Here is a 24502-nt window from a genome sequence, read left to right as displayed (position 1 = left end):
CCATTAAAAAAAAATTGCATCATAAAATGTAATTTGCATGCACTACATTGTTCTTATGTCATTCTAACGAAACAAAATATATTTAACTTTTGACATAATATATCTAAAAAGTTCAGTACATGTTTAATTAGCAACTAAGTACCAAAATATTATCTACACATATGGAAATGTTTTCCAAATTCTAAGTTCCAAATCCAAAATAAGTTAGGCTAGTTAGCATATAAAAACTAGCTGACTACAAATTTACAATATGTAATCCAAAAGAGAATTCTCAATCTAAGGTAAACTAGCTAATTACAAATATGAAATCCAAAAGAGAATTCTCGTTCTAAGATTCTTCTAATCTAATCATTGTCATTGTCATATCCTATTTCATCATCTAAATATTTTAGGTTTTGTTTTTGAAAACGTTAAACTTAAGTACTATAGGTTTTTTTGAGATTTTATGTTGACATAAGGGTAAATTTGGGACTTCAATTCATTATTGAGCTTCTGATAACCTGTTGGGCTTGAGAGTTTAGGTGAATTATCTTACCCAAATGAATCCCACTTAAAAAAAATAATTAAAAAAAAAAAAAAATCAAGCCAAATGGTAGGATTGGTAAGATCGGTAGGGTAAGATCGGTAGGATTCCATACGATCCTACGATCCTATGCGATCCTACACGATCCTACATACAATCCTACCATTTTTGCGATCCTACTACGATTTTAAACTTTTTGGTGAGGTGGGATCATAAAATCGTGCGATTTTACAATCCGAATCGCGATTTTGACAACCATGACCCTATAGCCCACTTACAAACTCTCTTTCTCCTCCCTCACATGTAGATGAAACTTGAAAGCCAAGACCCTGACTCACTTAAAAGCTCTCTTCCTCCATACAAGCCTCCCTTCAGACTACATACACTCTTCAATTTCTTTACAAACAACGGTTTGCAATCTAGATTCAGTGATCCCATTTGACCAAACTAATGTTCCTACTCATTTTTCAAGTCTTAATTTAGCTCTTTTGTGTAAACTAATGGAGATGTACAATCAAGCAAGATATACAATCACTCTAAAAAAAGGAAATGTACAATTTAATCTCAACAATCCCACCACTCTATTTTTACTTCCTCTTCCAAAACTTCTCTCTCTCTCTCTCTCTCTCTCTCTCTCTCTCTCTCTCTCTCTCTCTCTCTCTCTCTTATTTTGTGTGGTATATTAGGATTCCCCAAATTGAAGAAAAATATTCAGTCATACCAATGGGCTACACATTGGAAGGATTGTCTTCTAAGATAATGAGTGTTTTTCTTGCTGTGTTACAAAAAATGTCAAGCAGCATGTGATATGGCATAGTCACCAATAGTTATATTGCATTCAACTATATTCATATTAAATTTTGAGTTGTCTATGATGCTATGGTACTAGGTATGAATACCAATTTGTTAATATAACTTTTGATATGCTCCTACAGCTGATTAAGAAATTCATAGCAAGTTGGACCAAAGTATTTTTTGGTTTCCCGCAGTATTTCCTCAAAACTTTCAACTAGAGACTAATCACTGTTCGCGACAAGTGGGCCCATAGCGAGGTAAATTGCTGGCTCAAGGAGTTTTTTCAAAGTGCTGATGCCTGGACTTGAACTAGAGAGCTCCTAGTCAAACCCAAGACAGCCACTTTGAGACTAAGTACCCAACCACTCGGCCAACCCCACTGGGTTTATAACAAACATCATTTGTTATTACAAGCAAGCTGCAAGCAGCAGACCAATTACCAATATGTAGAACAACAACTGGCAGCAAACTGGTACTCCCATCAAGCATTCGTTGATCAAATAATAAAAATTATATAACCTTAGATGTCCATTCATCTAATTAATTAAAGCCAGCCCTATAATATATATTTATTTGAACGTTAAGGCAAGCTTAGCCAGAATGCCAACTATTGGTGCGGGAGTAACAGTGGCTGGTGCAGCCTGTTCGTAATTAGATCTTAAGTCGGAGTAGATATCATTCTCATCGGGGCCATTAACCACTGCACCTTCCAACAAGTTTGGGTTGGGTGCATCATCGCCATAATACAAGTCATAGCCTCCTTCGCATGATACAGGTGCAGGATTTACCTTGATGGACACAATGGAAGCTCCTCTTTGATGAACTTGTGTCGGATAATTTGGCCCAAATCCTACCATGTAGCTCGTGCTTCTTGGGTTTGAACCCAAGATATAATCCACCTAGTAGTGACACAAACAATACACCAAAAGCCACTAATCAGTAAGTGGTACTACACGAAAAGAATAAAAAATAAAAATAAAAACATTTTTAAATAGTGTACATTGTCAATAAACATCTATTATTTCATTTTTTATCAATAAAAATTGTGGACATTTTGTGTAAATTGTGAATATTGTGTGTACGGGTAAAACAAGTGTAGGGTTAAGGGCCCAAATCATATGTTGGGCCTTGAGCCTTGACCGAGAGCGTGTGTAGGCCGAGGAGGAATGCATGGTAATGAATAATTCAGATTCAGAACTTAATGAACAAAATACGAATGGGAAGGTGGTTCGTGGAGGAATATCTCATCGGATATAATAAATAGAGCTCAAATATGTATTCCAACAATTGGGGTGACCTTCCAAGAAGCTCCAGTGGTAGAGACGTGCATCATGAACATACGAAAAGAAAAGGAACCCAAAAATATCTAAGAAAAAGCTGTCACCACTGCATTGAATACACTGCAGCTACTTTTCTAACTGCATTTATGTGGAGAAGACCCTTGAACAGTACTACCCTGGCTACCATAACTCACAGAAAGCCAAAGAGGGTGTCTGATGTGACAGGTACTCAAGTAAGGGCTCAAATTATCAACAAGTGTAGGATCAAGATGGTCCAAAGGGAGCTATATAATGTAAGAAACCCTCCATGAGGAAGGGATTGGAAAAATAGAGAAAAAATATTGTAGCAATCAAAATTATACTTGTACCCAACTGTTATTGATTTGTATAACAAAATACCTCCTCGGACAGTGAATTCATTCAGCTTTATTTTCTTCGTTCTTGCTTGATCATCTTTTAAATCCATACTAGCCGTTGTCAAATTTATTAGGGTCTAGTGCTTTGACCCACTCTCTACAAATTTATTGTACTGGACTCATTGGGGCAAGATCCCACACACATTGGGCTTGGGCCGCAAACCATGTCCTTACAACAAGTGTAAACTAACATTTTCCATATTGATTATGAGAAACTGTAAGAAAGAGGATACCCTCGAATTGAATTCTCTAATTTCCTTCTATTTTTAGTTGAATGTGCGCAGGGATGGAGTCAGGACTTAGAGTTAGGGGGGGCAAAAATATAAACAATTTTTTTAAACTCCAAATAAACATTCATTTAGCATTAACAAACCATCAACAAATACAAATATACAAAATATTTGTTTTTTAATACATTAAAATGCATTAACAAGCACTCATTACACACGGCAGACAAGCCTCAACAACTAATTAAAACACACTAACAGGTAAGCAGTGTATACAATCAGCTAAAAAAAAAAAAAGAATACAGACAAAATTTAACATTTTCAAATGCAATACACAGCACATGGGCGATGTGATGTGTTAGTCACAACTATTTAAAAAAAAAAAATTTACTTTTACTTTATTAAAGAGAGAACTCTACCCCTCTCTCTCATATTTCTGGTAAGTGTAGACTACAAAGAGTTCTCTCATCTCTCTACCTCTTTTTTCTATTTCTCTTTCACAACTCATATTATCAACCAACAAAAATTTAGCAATTTTTTGCACTAGAGATTCAGACATGAGAGAGAGATAAGATATTCATATTCCCATAATAAGAAAAAAGAAGAAGAGAGATTAGATATTATACCAAATTTGGGGGCAGTGGACTGATGGTAGTGTGCTATTGCTCTATTACTAAACTTAATACATTATATACACTAGCATTTAAAAAAAAAAAAAAAAAAAATTTGGGGGGGGGGGGGGGGGGGGGCATTGCGCCCCACGTCCAACTATAGCTCCATCCCTAAATGTGCGACATGTGACATTTATTTAATTTTTAAATACTACATGTCATACATCTAAATAAAAACTATTAAAAATTTTAGGGAATCTAATCTGAAACTTTAATACCTGTGATTTGGCAAGCAAAAGTAGGTCATTGGGTTTTATAGTGCCACCGGGACAATCTAACGTAGCCAAGTTTGTGGTCAGATACTCAAAATATACTGCTGCAACGAATGCGACAGTGGTTACATATTGAAGGTTGTATGATAGAAACCATAGCAATCCCCCGGGTGTCTGTTTCACATTATTCTTGCCTTCTTGAAGGCAATTGCATATGAACTCCTTTGCCTGGCTCTTGTACTGGCCATATGCTTCATCGTCTACGTTCCCCTCCAAAACAAGCTATAACACAAATTAAATCCATGCCTCGTATTAGAGCATTCGCATTAGTTTGTGCAAAAAATTATATCTTTTTTAGCGTATATAAAAATCTACTTTTTCTATTTTATTTACTTTTCAAAATGTTAGAATTATGTGCCCTCAAAAACAATACTATGCATTTTTATTTGATGATAAAATTTTATTTTCACATTCATAACTTTTATAGGTATATTTTATTGTTTAAATGTGGCATGTGATGTCACCTCTGTAAGAAAAATCATGTTAATGGTTAAGGAACCAAAGATAGGGAGTAATGATTTTTCATATATTATTAAATTGTTCTAGGCTATGGATATTAATTGAATACTACCACTGAAGCCTACACTTGTTGTGCTGCTATATGATAGGATGATTTACTCCATCATTGAAGTAGTGACTTTAAGCAAACAAGTGGGTGTAATGTAACAAGTACATACACTGAATTGGATCCGATCAAGGACACCTTATGGAGTGATCATTTTTAATTGAAATGTTGTTCTATCACAATTTTTCTATTGTCCTCAAACATGAGGGGTTTGTGTATATTTATTTATTATGACCATAACTTTGACAATGTCAACTGGTGATGCCAATTTTAAAGGCTATATACAGACACGTTGGGTTATGTGTGTAATGAGTAAAATATATAAATGCTCAACAATGAATCTACTAGTATCTAAAGAAGATAGTATATTCATTTGATTTTCAAATTGAAGTTGGACTCAAAACAAAACCGGCCGGTGACATTTTTCAAAATTATTTTTCATATATATAATATTGTATGTATATATATATATATATATATTTAAAGAGTTTTTTTAAAGATATTTTGGAGTCCAATAGAAATTATGAAATCAATAAATTAAGAGTCACATAAGCTAGGGACATGACAATGATATTTATCCAGTCCTAGTGACTTGTGGGAATATAGTATGGTGGAAAGACATAAATATAAAATTTTATGAAATGGAACCTCATTTGTAATTCTCTAATCTTCAGGGGTCAATTGCAATGTGTTGATGGACATTATTGCAATATGTAGAAGTTCAGATATTTTCTTGATATGGTTGAGAAAATTAAGAAATAATTTTGGAAAGAGTTTCAAGATAAGTCAATAACGTTCAAAAAGTTATTGATAAAATCCTATGGCTGAATATTAGGATCCCTAAGGATCCCACGTCCAATCTCTCTCTAGGGTTTTAGAAGTCTATTATAAAATAAGATTTTATAATATCATATTTAGTGGTTGGCCATCAGAACTACTGTGTGATACTGCAGTCTTCTAAAAACTCGAAAGAAATAGAGAGAGAGACGTGAATACCTTGGGAGGCAACACGCTTGGGTTGCTAAGAGAAGTACGCAATTTTGTTCTATTTAGAATTCATGGTTGTATGGTATAATGATCTTTAAATGAAAATATGATTTTTGTTTTATATTGCTTCCGCAAAAGTTATCAGTGGTATCAGAGCAAACCACAATTAATCATGGATTTTAAATTGTTATTTAATATCAGTATGTTTGCCGAGATTTTTCCTATATGCCGTGATTGATATATATGTGATATATTAATTGTTTTTTATTCGGAGAAGTGGCATATTGATATATGTGCTATAATTGATATTCAGAGAAGTGGCATATTGATATAATCTTCAGTTGTGCGCCGTAGTGTTATAAGCTTATAATTGCTTTGTAGATTGTCTTTTATGGTTTCATGTGTATGCTTTGTAGATTGTCTTTTATGCTTTATAGATTGTCTATTATGAACAAATATACATGTATATGTGCTTATCTGTGTAACCCATATTGATATATATTGGTTCATTGACTCACCTTTTTATGTTGATAAAATCTTGAGTATTACCGAATTGAGGTATTGAATCTCAATTAGTGGGAGTTGTGTCAGATACATAAAGAATGATATTTAGTGCATTGACTCACTTTACAGTTGCATCCCAGTACTAATATATATTAAGTGCTAAATAGGATTATTTTATAGAATAATTCCTATGGCCCTCCATTGTCGGTGAATAAAGGTTCTATTAAATTAAAATTTTGTTGAAGCCAAAAGGATAGACTTGATTTTGGTTTAGTAGTTCCTCTTGTTCACTTCTTGGGAAGACAGGTGTGTATATGACTGGTGGGAGTGTGGCTAAAATAGCAACATAATCATACTAGTACATATGTCACACTCAAATAATGGTTTGCACTTATCCAAATAAACATGACCACTAAAATAGTGTAAAACATGTTTGATTTGGAGGCCAAAAGTAAATCGAGAGTCATAGATAAATTAAATAAAATTAGAAACATGAGATGAAATTATGATGAATAGTATCTATTTGCCTTTATATGGTGTGCACAGTATATTTCAAAAGAAATTATTGGAGCATGCAAGGTAAGGGTTCCCAATGCCCACTTCGAACTATTTATGAATATAATTGTTATATTCTGTTCTGGGAATCTATGATATTTTGTTCTTGTGGGAGGTACCATTAGTTATTCAAAAACCTGAATATGATGGATATATGTATGTGAAAATATTATTTTATATTATTTTGCAAATTCATTATGACCAATTTTAATCCCTTAGCTAAGATTTTGGATGAAAATCGATTGTCTGGACCAAACTATGTAGATTGGAAAAGGAACCTAATCATTGTTCTCACTATTGATAAGATAACTCATGTCCTTAATACTAAGGCACCAGAACTTGCTTTAGCTTATGCCATTGAGGTGCAAAGAGATGCATTTAATAAGTGGCATGAGGTTGATGAAATGGCTAAATGCTACATAATGGCATCTATGACCAATGTGTTGCAAAAACAATGCCAAGGCCTACTTACAGCACAAGATATGATGCTCACCTCAAAGAGATGTTTGGAGAACAAAGCAGAAGTGCACGACAAACTACTATGAAAAATCTCATGTCCACCAAAATGGTGGAAGGAACTCCAGTTCGGGAACATTCCTGAAGATGATTTCTTTCATCAATGAACTGGATATGCTTGGTGTAGAAATTGATAGTGAGACCCAAGTTGATGCGATCCTAGCATCTTTTCCTAATTCTTTTAATCAATTTATCATGAACTATAACATGAATAATATGGTAGTGACATTGTCAAAGCTGCTCAATATGTTGAAAGCAGCTGAGGATCTCATCAAGAAAGAAAAGCCTACTGTAATGTTGGTTGAAAAATCTGATACTTCTCTTAAGTTGAAGCCTAAGGGTAAGAACTCTAAGAGAAAAGGGTCTCAGTCATTCAATAAGGCTCAAGGTGACAAAGTGAATAAGGACACTGAGAAAAAGAAAGCAAAAGGAAATTGTTTCCATTGCGGTAAGCTTAGTCATTGGAAGAGAAACTGTCGCCATTATTTGGCTTCTCTAAAGAATGACAAACCTGCAGAAGGTATGCCTAATTTGCTCGTTATTGAAACAAATTTAATGGATAGTTCATTTGATTCTTGGTGTGTAGATTCTGGTACAATCTCACACATTTGCAATGTGTTGCAGGGGTTCAAGGAGACCCGAAGGCTAAATGAAGGGGAGGTGATCCTAAAGATAGGGACTGGTGCAACTATTGCAGCCACTGCCATTAGAACCTTTTATTTAGAATTATCTTCTAGTAGAACTCTTGTCTTAGAAGATTGCTTATATGTGCCAAAAGTGCGAAGAAATTTAGTTTCAGTTTCAAAACTTGGTTGTTCAGGATATTCATTTCTTTTTACTTCTAAACTTGTTGTTAAGTTTAATAATAAATTTGTAACTTCTGGCATTTTACAAGATGGACTTTATTTTTTGAGTTCTATTGATAATTCTATTAATTGTGTTGAGAATGATATTACTACCAGTGTGTTATCTCTTAAAAAAAAAAGAGATGTTAATCCTACCTATTTGTGGCACTTAAGGCTTGGTTATATCAATATTGACCGAATCAATAGATTGGTAAGGGATGGGCTATTGAATCTTTTGAAGGTAGAGCCTTATCCAATTTGTGAGCCTTGCTTACAAGGGAAAATGACCAAAAGTCCCTTTACAGGAAAGGGAGCTAGAGCCACTAATGTATTAGGATTAATACACACTGATGTTTGTGGTCCTATGAATCACATGGCAAGAGGTGGTTTCTATTACTTTATTACTTTTATTGATGATTATTCTAGGTATGGTTATTTGTACCTAATGAAACATAAATCTGAATCCTTTGAAAAGTTCAAAGAATTTCGTAATGAGATTGAGAAACAAGTTGGAAAATGCATAAAAGTTCTTCGCTCTGATAGAGGAGGAGAATACCTCTTGGATCAATTTAAGGAATATCTAAAAAAAAATGGGATTATTTCTCAATTGACTCCCCCTACCACACCTCAACATAATGGTATAGTTGAAAGAAGAAATAGAACCTTATTAGATATGGTTCATTCTATGATGAGCATGTCAAAGTTGCCAATTTCATTTTGGGGTTATGCTTTGGAGACTGTTGTTTATTTATTAAATAGAGTCCCTACCAAATCAATTCCTAATACCCCATATGAGTTATGGACTGGTAAGAAACCAAGTCTAAATCACTTAAAGATATGGGGTTGTCCAACACATGTTAGAAAGTCTAATATGGATAAGCTAAGACTTAGGAGTGATAGATGTTTATTTGTTGGCTATCCCAAAATGTCTACTGGTTTCTATTTTTACAATCCTAGGGAGCAAAAAGTGTTTGTGAGCAGGAATGCTATTTTTCTTGAGGAAGATTATAGCTTAAATGAAAGTAGAGCAAAAGTTTCTCTTGATGAACAAACTGATAACCCAATGGCTGAGTTGAATGAGAATAATGAAGAGCAAGTAATAGTGTCTACTGAACCAAGTAAAATACAAGAGACTCGACGTAGTAAAAGGACTATCAAGCCTCCAGTTAGACTCACTTTGTTAAATGAGATTTATCTAATGGAGTTAGAGGAGCATGATAATGATCGTTTTACTTATCAAGAAGCAATGACTGATAAGGACGTAGAGAATTGGAAAAGGGCCATGGAATCAGAGATGGACTCAATGTATACCAACCAGCTCTAGACCTTAGTAGACAAACCAAAAGGTATTAAGCCTATTGGTTGTAAATGGGTCTACAAAAGGAAGATAGGACCTAATGGTAAGGTGGAGACCTATAAAGCTAGGCTAGTGACAAAAGGGTATAATCAAAAGGCTGGAATTGATTATGAGAAAACTTTTTCGCCAGTAGCCATGCTAAAGTCCATAAGGATTCTATTGTCAATTGCTGCACATTATGATTATGAGATATGGCAAATGGATGTTAAAACAGCTTTCTTGAATGGACACATTCAAGAAGAAATTTTTATGGACTAGCCAGAAGGTTTCATATCTCATGGTCAAGAATCAAAAGTGTGCAAGTTGATGAGATCTATATACGGCCTAAAGCAAGCATCACGCAGTTGGAACATCCGTTTTGATGAGGCAATCAAATCGTTTGGTTTCTCACAAAATATGGATGAACGTTGTGTTTACAAAAAGGTTAGTGGGAGCACGATTACATTTTTAGTTCTTTATGTAGATGACATACTACTTATTGGCAATGATGTAGGAGCAATGTCATCTATAAAAGTATGGTTATCTAGTCACTTTGCAATGAAAGATTTTGGTGAAGTGTCCTATATACTCGGAATCAAATTGTTTAGAGACAGAAAGAAAAGGTTATTGGGACTTTCACAAGTCAATTATATTGACAAGATATTGGCTAGGTTTAGCATGCAAGATTCCAAGAAAGGGTTTTCACCTTTTAGACATGGAGTTCATCTCTCTAATCAAATGTGTCCTAAAATACAAGAAGAGAGAGAGAAAATGAGAAATTGTCCTTATGCTTCGGCTGTAGGAAGTCTCATGTACGCAATGCTTTGCACTAGGTCAGACATTTGTTATGCAGTGAGCATTGTGAGTAAATATCAATCCAATCTAGGTTTTGAGCATTGGATAGCAATGAAACATATCCTCAGATATTTAAATAGGACCAAACATTATTTCTTGGTGTTTGGTGGTGAGGATTTGACTGTCCAAGGGTATACAGATTCTGATTTTCAATCTGATATTGATGATAGAAAATCAATTTTTGGATTTGTGTTCACTCTTGGCAAAGGAGCAATAAGTTGGAGAAGTTGCAAGTAAGATACCACTGCAGACTCTACTACAGAAGCAGAGTATATAGCTGCAAAGGAAGTTGTGTGGATTCGCAAGTTCATTCAAGAACTTGAAGTTGTTCCTTCTATTGAGTCACCCATTACTATCTATTGTGACAATAGTGGGGCTGTTGCAAATGCAGTAGAACCAAGGGCTCATCAAATGACAAAAGATATTGCACGTAAATATCACTTGATACGTGATATTATACAAAGAGGTGATATAGCAACAACAAAGATTGCCTCTGCCAATAATGTTGCAGATCCACTCACAAAGGCATTGTCTCAAAAGGTGTTTGAGAAACATTTGGAAGCAATGGGTATTAAATACATGTATGATTGGTTTTGAGTGCAAGTGGGAGATTGTTAGAATTATGTGCCCTCAAAAACAATACTATGAATTTTTATTTGATGATAAAATTTTTTTTTCACATTCATAACTTTTATAGGTATATTTCATTGTTTAAATGTGGCATATGATGTCACCTCTGTAGAAAAAATCATGTTAATGGTTAAAGAACCAAAGACAGGGAGTAATGATTTTTCATATATTATTAAATTGTTCTAGGCTGTGGATATTAATTGAATATTACCACTGAAGTCTACACTTGTTATGCTGCTATATGATAGGATGATTTACTCCATCATTGAAGTAGTGACTTTAAGCAAACAAGTGGGTATAATGTAACAAGTACATACACTGAATTGGATCCAAGCAAGGACACCTTATGGAGTGATCATTGTTAATTAAAATGTTGTTCTATCACAATTTTTCTATTGTCCTCAAACATAAGGGGTTTGTGTATATTTATTTATTATGCACATAACTTTGACAATGTCAACTGATGATGCCAATTTTAAAGACTATATAAAGACACATTGGGTTATGTGTGTAATGAGTAAAATATATAAATGCTCAACAATGAATCCACCAGTCTCTAAAGAAGATAATATATTCAGTTGATTTTCATATTGAAGTTGGACTCAAAACAAAACCGGCCGATGACATTTTTCAAAATTATTTTACATATATATAATATTGTATATATATATATATATATGTATAGTTAAAGAGTTTTTTAAAGATATTTTGGAGTCCAATAGAAATTATGAAATCAAGAAATTAAGAGTCACATAAGCTAGGGACATGACAATGATATTTATCCAGTCCTAGTGGCTTGTGGGAATATAGTATGGTGGAAGGACATAGATATAAAATTGTATGAAATGGGATCTCATTTGTAATTCTCTAATCTTCAGGGATTAATTACAATGTGTTGATGGACATTATTGCAATATGTAGAAGTTCAGATATTTTCTTGATATGGTTGAGAAAATTAAGAAATAATTTTGGAAAGAGTTTCAAGATAAGTCAATAACGTTCAAAAAGTTATTGATAAAATCCTACGGCTGAAGATTAGGATCTCACGTCCAATCTCTCTCTAGGGTTTTAAAAGTTTATTATAAAATAAGATTTTATAATATCATATTTAGTGGTTGGCTATCAGAACTACTGTGTGATACTGCAATCTTCTCAAAACTCAAAAGAAATAGAGAGAGAGACGTAAATACCTTGGGAGGCAACATGCTTGAGTTGCTAAGAGAGGTACGCAATTTTGTTCTATTTAGAATCCATAGTTGTATGGTATAACGATCTTTAAATGAAAATATGATTTTTGTTTTAAATTGCTTCCACAAAAGTTATCACAAAACACTTCACATCATATTATCTATTTCACACTACATTTCATTAAATATCAATTTTACTTGATTTTTTAATTGTTACTTTGTTTTTTGCACATAACAACCACCATCCACTTTCTTCAGTAAGGGAGCCAAAAACAATTTCCGAAGAGGGTGAAGCTAAATATAACTCTTAAAATATAAATAAATAAAATAAATCCATGACCCAAACCAAATACTTTACATTTTACAATACATTCAACCAAAACTTTTACTTTTGCTTGGCCAAATTAAAATAGGCAAATGTCATTTATGAGCTGCTTTACAGCAGCAGTGTAAGCAAACAGAGCAACAGAGCGAGAGAGAAATCAATGATAGAGTGAGCGTATGGCATGGCAAGGCAATGGGGTTGACAGATTTGTTTGTATTTGGACTTTGGAAGATCACGGGCAATTTTTTTTTTTTTTTTTTTTGGGGGGTTGGGGGGGGGGGGGGGGGGGGTGGTGGGGTGGCCGTGGATTTTACTCTTACTGGTTAGTTCAAATTTCTGAGGAGCTTGAAGGATTATAGATTCTAAAATTTGATGGTGAAATACATAAAAGAAAAAAATAAATAGCTAAATGTAAAATAGATAATGTCAATGTATATTTATATGATTACTGTAGTAACTATACATTTTTAAACAATTTTGCAAAGCTTGATATTGGTGAATTTTGAGATTAATTAGCTAATTTGTGAATAAGGAAAGAAATTACCTTTGCAATTAGGACTTGTACACCAACGTACTTGTCATCCCAGTAAAATATGGATCTCGGGCCACAAGGCCCAGTAGACGCATCAACGAAATATAAGTAAGGATCCTCGTTGGTGGCGCGATAAAGCCATACTGCAGCCCATAACAATTCATCCTGTTAAACAAGCATGCTTGGTTTGGTTCATAACTTCATATACAAAAAGAATAAGTGGAGTCACAAAAATTTTCACAAACTATCGTGGCAAGTTAGTCATTGGTATGTAAAAAAAAGTAATATTAGTAGCATGCATTGTGGATGGATATAGATAGTACTAATAAAAATTTGTCAACTCAGTTATTGTAAAAATTGTTGTATATATAGAATTACTCTATTCAAAAATTCAACTCTCTTAAACTCTTTTGGGAATCAAATATTGAAGTTCAAAATACTTGCATTCTAAACTATTCTACAAAGTAAATTCCTTTACACTACGTACATACCTCATATCCGCTACTGTTATAGTATTTCGCTGCTGTAGTAATGCTATTTTGGTACAGTCCGCTGTAATTGCTTGCAAATTCAAAGAGCTGCAACCATATATATGTTATTGTTAATTAAACTATCAATTATTTAAAAAACTTAAGTTATCAAGAAATGACAAATTTAATTATTTAACCACAATTCCTAACATTACCCTTCACATGTGGGTTCAAACTCTCATTTCATAATTAAATGGAATCAACACATAGGATTTTTAACATTTTAAATGAGAGGTAGAGTGAAGGTTGTGATCAAACCCAAAATTGTCTTCTGCTCTAATTTTAAATTTCCAATTGTCCCAAAAAAATCTAAGTTGTTAAAAAATTATGAATTTAATTATTTACTTGTATTCTAACAAATATATGTGTTAGCATGCCTGTGATGGTTTTTTTTTTTTTTTCTTAAGGCAATGTGGATCTTGCTCTAGTAAAAAAAATTGTTTGAAAATTGTGAATTTAATCACCAAACTATTATTTAATTGAACAATCTGTTTACTCATATCTGAGTTTAAACTAATCCTTAATAAATCGGATTCAGCATATGGGATTTTAGATTTTTTTTAAAATGAAAGTTATTATTCTAATACTTTTCATATGTGGATCCAGTGTTTAACCTAGAAACCCCTTTTCTAAGACACGTTAAATTATCAATTATCCCCAAATTTTAAGTGGTTAAAAAAAGAAAAGAGGGGAATTTAATCACTTAATCACAATGACAACGAGAATAAATAGTGATGGCGATGATGAAAGAGGAAAGGATGAGATTAGGTATTGCAATTGTGTTTGTTTGGAAGCAATTTATCTAATTTTTTGCTGAAAATTTGCTAAAACATACTTATACCTTGAAAAATGAGAAAAAATAGAAAAAAAAAATGAGATTTTAAAAAGTTATACATAAAAGTTAAAAGCTAAAAAACTGATACCAAACAAACACGTAATCAATGATTGAGATTAAAAGTTAAAAAAAAAAAACTTTTAATCTCAACCATTAAATTAAATTTATTAAAAGGAAGTAAAAAAAAAAAGTTAAAAATGTAAAAATATAAATAAAAGTTGTGAGAGAAAAGTGGGTCAATTGCATCAAGTGCAATACCCTAGGTAAACCTGTTTTGCATGGGTTAATAGTATGGATGCGTATGCATCGTTTGTTGGCTTGAAAACCAAAGAAGCTGCAGCAAAAGCAGCAGCAGTTTCAGCAGCAAGATCAGCTCCTGGATTTTTCTCATCAATCTTATAAGCTGGACGTGGAGTGGTCATGTCTTCTGGTCTTTGCCAACATGCATGATCAGAATCACCGTCACCAACTTGACCATACAGAACGTGTGGCTCAGGATGGGCTTTGATCAAGTAATCTGTGCCCCATTTGATTGCTTCCAGTGCATATGGAAGCTTATTATTGTCCTTCAGTTGAGCTTGGAACTCTAATGTGCTCCATGAAAGCATTGTTATTGTGAATGCCAATGGGAAACCAAACTTTACGTTATCCCCAGCATCGTAATATCCTCCCTCAAGATCAACCTATTGTGTGTGAAAAAATATATAGAACCATTCATGTACTCAATTGAAACAGATATAGAATATTCAGTTAATGTAATTATAAAACAAATATGGTTAAAATGTACATTTACATATTAACCGTATCACCCCTTCATGGTTCAAAACTCAATTTGATTATAATTACTACTAGTCGCTAACCCGTGTAATACATGAGAAAATCATCAAAAAATATTTGCAAATGATACATATAAATTCATATTAGAGAATTTGTAGAAAAGAGTAACATAATTAAATTAAATTTTGCTTAGAAAAAGCAAATCGTAATTGAATCAATTTTTTTGGTTTATTTTAATAAAATAATGAGTTCTAATCAAATTAAATATATATATTATAATTTAATGTGGAAAAATGCTCAACAACTTCTTCTTCTTTTTTTCTTTTACATCTTCCCTTAGATTGATAGAAGTTGTAAGATAAATTCCCTAATATTTGAGTACTTGAACATTAAATTTGAATGGTTTAATGTGTAAGTTCTATAGATCATATATAATCATAGTTTTAAAAAATAATCCAACCTGCCAAAAGTCTTATAGTTCTATTAGTATGTCTAGGTGTTATTTCCAATTGAAACATTCAGGTTTTATAATTTTATTGATGAAACAAAAGTGTACAAATGTATGACATGTCTTAAGCCCAAGTATGACACCTAGTTTAAGTTGCCTGGTGGGTCTACCACAGTAATACAACACATATTCAATAATAGACTACATTTCACAATTTTCACCCCACACTCCTCTCACCAATTCAAACAAGATCACTCATTCCCAACATTCTCAAACCATTGACCCTCCAACTACCTTCCACTCCCACCTCACCGTTAACTCAACCACAAATCCACTACTCCTTCATAAGTGGCAAAGCTATAAATTTTTTTCATGGGAGCCAAGTTAAATACAATAAAAATCTTAAGTAAAAAAAAAATAATAAAAAAGCTTTATTTCATAAATTAATTGTAATTGAGCAAAATTTTATCATACATTATTTAATAATACTAAAATTATTTATAAGGAAATTTATTATTGAACACACAGAATTACACATAACCATACACGCATTATGTAACTATTACTACTCTATTTATAAATAAAGCCAAACAATTAAAGTGAGTTTGTAGTTATCTCATTGCTTCAATATAATAATTACACATATTACTATTATTAAATATAATATAACATAATCAAACATATAAGTATGATAATAAACAAATACAAATAACAATACATTGTTATCAAAACTAAAAATAATATAAAATAGTAAAACATTAAAAGTGAAGTATAATAAAATATAAAATAAAATTTATTCTCAAAATAATAAAATAATACTACATGTGAGCCGTTAACCACAAAATATTTATTCAATTGTCAAAAGTCTCAGTAGACTCAATTATTTTTACATTTCAAATATAAACACACAGAGAGAGGAATCTACTGTACCACTGCACGCAGCACACTGATGAACAAAGAAATCGTCTGCATTTTAAGGTTAGAGATAGAGTCAAAGAGAGAGAACCAGAGAGAAGAGAGGAGTCACATAAGAGTTCGGGTACAAATTCTGAAACTTGAAAGAAATAAATTTATTTATTTAAAAAAAAATAAAATCCCTAATTGAATTATGTGTAGCTTAGCTTCATTGTTAATTCGTTACGACCATTTTTTCAACATGGCACTCCTTTGTATTTCACTGACACATAACAGCATGAAGAAAACCAGTGAATATATACCAGCCAAGGTTAACTTGCACCTATATGCTTTATAATTGTAATGAAGAAAAAAAAAAAAGATCGAAGAATAAAAGTTAATTAACAATTTACATAGTGATCAGGTCTATTATGAGAAGCATTAATATATATATAGAAAAATGAAGTCTTTCTCAAAAAAAATGAAGTCAAGATTATCTTACTCCTGCTTCTTTACCATCTGAAAGCGCAGAATATGCACGCCATTCCACTCTTTGGTGAATTGGCAATTCCCCTGAACGTTGGGCCTAGCTCATAATATAACAAAGACTTGTTCAGAGCTTCCGCATAATATATTGAAGTAACTCCATCACCATGAACCAATAAGAAGAAACACAGGCTAACCAAAACAAAGATAATGCTAGAAAGCATTGCTCTTTTGTGAAAAGGCATTTCTCTTGTGTGAAAATAATATGAATGAACAACGCCTAGAAGATAATAACATAGTTTTTTCATAATAAATAAATCATAATTAATTGGTATTTATAGAGTTATCATATATATATATATATATATATATATATATTCTGGGGCAATGGGGCATTAAGTTCTAACATTTTGGAAAAAAGTTAAGAAAGATTCCAACTTAGGCATTGTGGATTAAGATAAATTAAAGTAAGATGTATTTTTTTGAGGAGAGCATGTCATAACCAATCTGTGAATATTCAATCCAATAAAAGTGTAAGAGGTGGTTCAATTAAAATAAAGCATGCCAACTAAACAATTTTAAATCCAATTCAACAATCATATATAATATATTAAATGGGAGTCTAATCGAGATTATAAATTAGATTGCCAAAGAAATTCAATGTAGATTATTTTTGCACTCCAATTTTGTGCTATGTGTTCTTTCAATTATAATCTAATTTTGTATCAATTATATTAAAAAACAAATTACTGCATCTAAATTTAGAAGAAAATTTGAAATTATTATTTTTATGATATTATGAATATATAGTAAATACAAATTAATGCATCTAAATTTAGACAATTAAAAAATATTTTGAATTTATTATTTTTGTAATATTATGAATGTTTAGTCAATTACATATTAAGTAAAATAATTATTTGTGTGTGTATGTCTATTGTGATTATTCAATCTGTTTGTTTTAACATTAACATATTTTGGAAAATTAATAAGTTTTCAAGAAGACACATTTTCTAGAAATCTATCTCACTTTTTCCTATGTTTAATAGAGATTAAAATAAGTTAGAAAATCTATCTCTTGATTTCTTTTATTTAGCTTGATTTAGTTTGATATGAGATAGAATTATTTTCCATCAAATATTTTTGAAAAACTACTCTATTACATTCCAAGTTAAATAAGAGAAGTTAATAAAAAAATTTCCTTTGACTCTTTTTTTTTTTTTTTTCGATACTACCAAACATAGGAATATTTTCACATAAGGTTTTCCACATCCAATAAAATGAAGCAGACTCATGCACATGTAAGGGTTATAAGCTAGTTTCAAGTTATATTACAAACACTATAACTAAACAATCCCAATTCTTCCACAGCTACTAGATCTAGATTTGGTCGTCATGGCTCAAATGCGTCACACCCTGCAGTCATCTTCGAATCAAAAGATTAAAACACCATCGAAACTTGTAGTCAACGCAACATTGGAAGCAATGGAGCTGGCATGGAGGCAATGGTGGAACTAGAAAATTTTTTCAAGAGGGCCAAGTTTCAAAAAATATATAAGAATAACACACACACATATAGTGTGTGTAAATATATGAATTATATTTATATATTTTTTTATAAGTATATTATATTTATTTATTTCTTATACATGAATAATGTTTGTAATTTTGATTTAACATATTATATTTTCTTACTTGAAAATAAAAATAATATCATCAAGTAAGTCTTTCATTGGAGAAAAAAATAAGTCTTTTTTTTGCTCTTAGATAGAATTCTACTCTAACCTAATATGAGTGTATGTGTATGTAAAACACCCTCCTAAAGACTTAAATCCCGACCTTTACCTCTCCACCCCAACAAAACTTGTACTTGTGAAGTGACCATTATACTAAAAATGCGTGGTAGTAAAAAAAATAAAAATAAAAAGACTTGATATGTCCAAAAATACACAAATCAATTTAATAAAAATAGAAAATAATTAAATTACGTATGATATACATTAAATACACTTTAATTTAATGGGCTATATATGATATAAGAGTAATTAGAGGTTTATGTTCCTCAAAATGTGTATGTGTAGAAAAATTAGGTAAATGATCGTTACTTAATTTGACAAAAATCTATAAACCATGGATAAAATTCAACCTATAATTTATTTAAAAATAAACATGAAGAAACATAATATGCTGTATAACCAAGAGGAATATTCATGTGTTTCTATAATAGTGATGTAACAATAAATAAATAAAAATACCATTCCCCAAAGTAGAAAAAAATCTTCACTTTTTGTTTCAACATTAATGTTTTATGGAAAATGAATCATTTTTCAAAAATTATTTTCCAAAAAACTATCTAATTTTTTTATGTTTGGTAGCAACCTTAAAATGGATTGGAAAACTATCTCTTTTTTATTTTAGAAAAGTTGGAAAACTATTTCTTAACTTCTCTTGTTTAGCTTCACATGAAAATGAGATAGAGTTGTTTTTCAAAAAAAAATTAGTGGAAAACAATTTTATCTCACACCAAGCTTTTTTCTTTTTTCTTTTTATTAGAGTTTCAACCTATGACGTCCGCTTCTGATAATAGCTCTTTTATTATCAAACCAAAACACCAGTTTTTGATATTGGCAAAAATTGAATCTCAGATATTTTATTCAACCATCAGAGATTTTACCAGTTGAGCTAACTAAAACTCACTTATCTCACACCAAGCTAAATATAGGAAGTTAAGAGATAATTTTCTTTTAACCTATTTTTTATTATACTACTAAACACAGAAAAATGCAAAAAACGATCTTTATATAAATGTCAAAAGAGTTCTATTTCTAAAAGAAATTTCATGGAGTTCATGAGCTGTACATTTTGTTCTCTCACAGCTTCTTCAAATTACATTAAAAAAAAAAAAAAAAAAAAATAGATAAACAAATCATAACCACATTTTCTTGCCAAAGCAGCTAGCTTGGACTATCATCTTAATGGGTGTGGAAACAACCCACATTTTCCCCTGAAAATACAATAAAAAGTATATCATACAAACTATTCTTTTTTCCTTTTTTTATTTTTTGGCCAAATTACAAAACTCACCCACTAAGTTTCACATTTTTTTTTCATTTCAATCCTTTAAGTTTTGGTTTTGTCATTTCAATCCTCTAAGTTTCATTCATTCTCAATTACGTCTTCCGTTAGTGTTCTGTTAGTTATTGTCATCCATTTACCAAAATGACGTTGTTGTTATTATTATTATTATTATTCTTAATTTCAAAAATATTGAATTACGTTAATTAAAATAAATAATAATAAAAAAACCAAAAACTAAACTCAGGGGAACGATGTCGTTCCCTAGCCCACTGAATAACAAAAATAATCCCCACCCCCACTAATACCTTCATCTCTCACTTCTGGCCAATGGGCTAGTCGGGCCAACCTAGCCTATTTTTACTTAGCCCATGGACACAATGGGCTGGGTCAAAAGAGAAAACTTCAACCCATGAATCTGCCCATGGGCAATACCCATTTTGTCTTTAGCGGGTTGGGCTATCGAGTTAGGCCTAATAGGCTACTCATGTACTTGTGTTGACATCTTATTTTATTATTTTTAATTTTTTATAAGGAAATAATCAATTTTTTATAAGGGAATAATCAATCTTTTTTTTAACGGAAAAAATCAAAGAATTTAATACTTAATTAAAAAAAAAAATTATGGTCAAATCTATTTAATTTTTTGTTTTGTTGAAGGAAAGCTATTAAATTTTGTCTATTAAGGCTTTAAATGGTTTTTAATTTTTATCTTTAATAAATAAATAAATAAATAAAGTCATATCGTTAATTCAAAGTTGCTAAACTACTAGGAAAATATATATTTAGTAAACTAAATTAACATAATCACTTAAGTATCTAAGTGGTATATAGAGTTCTCTTAAGAAAATCATCTATAACATTTCAATATCAATCCTTAATACTCATTTTATATATTTTTGTTATGAATTTTAAGTTATTGAGCTAGGCAACTAGTTGGGCCAACGAGCTGAGCTATTGGGCTAGCCCACTGGGTGCCCATTGACATAAAAACTAGTCCACAGCTTGACTCACTAGGCTAGTAGACTACCTATGGGCCTAAAAAAAGAGCCGGCCACGGCTTTTGGGTCGGACCTTTGGCCATGGGCTATTTGGTGACTCTTTTGCACGGTTTTTGTAATTTGAAGCAACTTATCCGCCAAAGTTGATTTTCCATGGTCAATATGCGCAATGATGCAGAAATTCCTTATACTAGACACTGGAACCTGCAACTTAACCAAAACAAAAAATCAATTAGCAAAGCAAATACGCAAATCCTTTTGAAACAAAAATTTTGACCTTACCTTGAAGACGATCTTGTCCAGCTTGGACGGAGATATCGAGGTCAATGGAAGAGGACTGGCCGACTGGCAAAGAACTGGCGCCTGAGAAAAAGGAGAGACTATGGTGGTTCCCTGGGTTTTTTTTTTTTTTTTTTTTTTTTTTTTTTTTTAAATTAAAGTTTTCAGTTTTTTTTTTTTTAAATTAAGAAATAAAAAAAAATAATAATATAATAACATCCAAAACAACGTATTTTTGGAAAGTGGACGGCAACAACTAATAGAACACTAATAAGAGAACTCAACTGAGAATGAATGAAATTTAGAGGACTGAAATGATAAAACTCAAACTTAAAAGACTGAAATGAAAAAAATATGAGACTTAAAGAATGAGTTTTGCCTTCTGACCTTACTTTTTTTATAAACAAAAACCTCATGTGAAAGATAGTTTTTTGTGTTTTCTTTTATTTGGTAATATCAAAAAAAAAAAAAAAAATGATCAAATGAAAACTATCTCTTAACTTTTTTTATTTGAAGAGATCAAGTCATAACATAGTTCTTGAACTACTACACCCGCACATACTTTTTCTTGCTTACTTCGCAAGCAATTTCTTCCCAACAAAGACCTTAACGTACGTATCCTCCCTCATGAGAAGATATTAGGATTTGAAATCCCTCTTCCTCCTTTGTTTGTTCTCAGTCACCATTCTTCTGCTCTTGATCCTACCTAAAGTGGGCGAATTTTACCTTACAAGCTAGCCAGTCTCCTTAGTTTGAAATATACTCTTCTTCCACTAAGCTAGGTTTTTCAATTGAACTCCGTCTTTATCTCATCATCTTCATTATCTAGCATGAGTCTTAGTAGTACTTCTTGTTTGTTATAGATATCAATTTTATACATGTTGTAGCTTTAGCATGAAATAAGATTGTTTTCCACTAAAATTTTCTCCAAAATAATTCTATCTCACACCAAGCTAAATAAGGGAACTCAAAAGATAATTTTCCAACTCTATCACATTTAAAAACTATATATCTTCACCAAGAACAAACAGTAAATAAAACAATCACATATAAGACATGAATAATTCCTGACAAGTAGGCAGTAAAAAAAACAAACACTCATAGTGAATCAGATCTATATTTTTATCATACCATAAATTAATAACAATCCCTACGTGCACTGAGCAGTGAACACAAAACTGAGGCTTAAAATACAAAATTACAACATATGAGAGAAACTTTGAGCTCCATGAACCTGTAGCTAAATTGGGTGTCTTAAACCAAATTGATATTGCAGCAGAAGGCCTGAAACCAAATTTCTAAGAGGCATCAGCGAGGACACTGGTAGCCTGAGAAGACTATTCACTTAGTTCATGTTTGCTACAACTATTAATAGTACCGGAAAGAATCATGATGGGCAAAAGAAAAGTAACTACATATGTTTTCCATGAAATTCCTAATTCTCTCTTAGACTCTGTCTTCTCCGTGCATTGTTTTTTTGTGTTGTTGTTTCGAGAAGGCATCAACATTTTAAAGCTTGCATGCATCGTTTTGTTTTTGAATGTATTTGCTTTTAAATTGTTAGTATGCCATGGCATGATAGGTTTCATTATGTGTTCTTAAACGTTTTGTGGACAATGGGAAAAGGATTTTAAAGTTTTTGTGTGATACTTAAGCTTAGTTTAATTCATTTTGCAGTGGGGTTATATCTATTATTGCAGCTTGAAGTATGTCATTTACTCTTACATTGAGTGGAGTGATGAAGATTTTACCATTGAACGATGAAGTACATTGTTGTCTGTAGACCACCTATTAATGTGTTTTTAGGAAAGAGTTCCCAGTCATTTGAGTCATTCTTCTTACCAATATAATTGCATTAAAATACTTAAAAAGGACCAGAGACAATTGTACTTGGGGGTTAAGTGCAAAACCTGCCCCATTTGCTAGCCACAACTATAAGTTCTTAAAAAAAATAAATGCCATATTCTCCTTGGAAAAACATTTTGCCAGCTGATGAGGAACAGTTGTGCTAGGTGAGACTTGCGTGTGTCCTGATCAAGGTGAAAATTGAAATCCATACTCGGTGAAAATTGAAATGTGTACATCCACTTGAAAGTGGGGTTAAGATTATTTTCATGAGACATTTGCTATAAGCCTATAACCTAGGTTGCACCGACACGCCATTTTTGGCGTTGTGTCAGTGTCCGACACGTGTCGGACACCGGAACGGGGACAACGCGCCAGATTCCGGTGTTCGACGGTGTCACTTTTTTTTTTTTTTTTTTTTTTTTTTTTTTTTTTTTTTTTTTTTTTCGTTTCTCCAACATGGCGTCGAGTGTGTTCCGACGTGTCCGACACACTAGCAGTAAAAATAAAAAATAAATAAAAAAGAGAAAAAATCACAGATTTTGACAGGTGGACTTACCAATACCGTTGATTCTGTGATAACCTTAAAATAATAAACCATTTCAAGTTCTTCTCAACAGTCAACCCACCCTCCCTCTGTCGCTGTCGCTGCCCTCTATCCCTTGTCGGAGTTAGATCGGGCCAATCGGCGAGCTCCGACGTCGACGCCATGCCCTCTGTCCCTTCCGATCTCTATCTCTCTCAGCGCGGACAACAGGTCTGATTCTCTTCTCTGTTCTCTCTCTGTTTTTTTTTTTTTTTTCTTTCTTTCAGATGTTAATTTTGGTGAATGGGTGGGTGTACTGTTACTTATTTATAACGCTTTTTTTTTTTTAACTACTGCTATGGCCTAAGGGTGCCCTCTGTCCTTTTTTTTTTTTTAATTAGTTATAACTTATAATTTATAAATTTGTTTTTGTGTGTCCTGCTATAGTATTATTGTACTACTTTGGACGTTAGTTTACTTATTTGTAGTTCTTACATAATTTGAATTCTAGACATAAATGTATTTTATGTCTAAAAATATTTAAAAATGTGCCTAAATATAAATTTTAATTAATTATTTAACCGCCGTGTCCCTGCTGTGTCGTGTCCTTATTTTTCAAAAGTTGTCGTATCCCCGTGTCCATGTCCGTGTCCGTGTCCGTGCAACATAGCCTATAACTAGGTGCTCCTAATGAGACCTGTAACTGCGCTTTTTCAGTCGATAAGTATGCTCACTTACTGCAGCTTGAGAAAATCAAGTCTCATACATGGTGGGGAAAAAAAATC

General features: G+C 32.2%; 1 protein-coding gene across 1 annotated transcript; it reads right to left on the bottom strand.

Moving 5' to 3' along the window:
- Nucleotides 1-1887: 1887 nt before the first annotated feature.
- On the bottom strand, nucleotides 1888-23902 carry LOC126722398 (endoglucanase 13-like). Its single transcript, XM_050425555.1, is given in 8 exon segments — nucleotides 1888-2217; nucleotides 4131-4406; nucleotides 13034-13186; nucleotides 13513-13599; nucleotides 14656-15069; nucleotides 17008-17094; nucleotides 17096-17183; nucleotides 23751-23902. Coding segments are annotated over 8 exon segments (1587 nt in total).
- Between the last annotated feature and the right edge of the window lie 600 nt (nucleotides 23903-24502).

This window comes from Quercus robur, chromosome 4, assembly GCF_932294415.1.
Source record: "Quercus robur chromosome 4, dhQueRobu3.1, whole genome shotgun sequence".
NCBI lineage: Eukaryota > Viridiplantae > Streptophyta > Magnoliopsida > Fagales > Fagaceae > Quercus > Quercus robur.
Note: the sequence above shows the minus strand (reverse complement) of the source record. Positions and strands in the feature narration are given on the sequence as shown.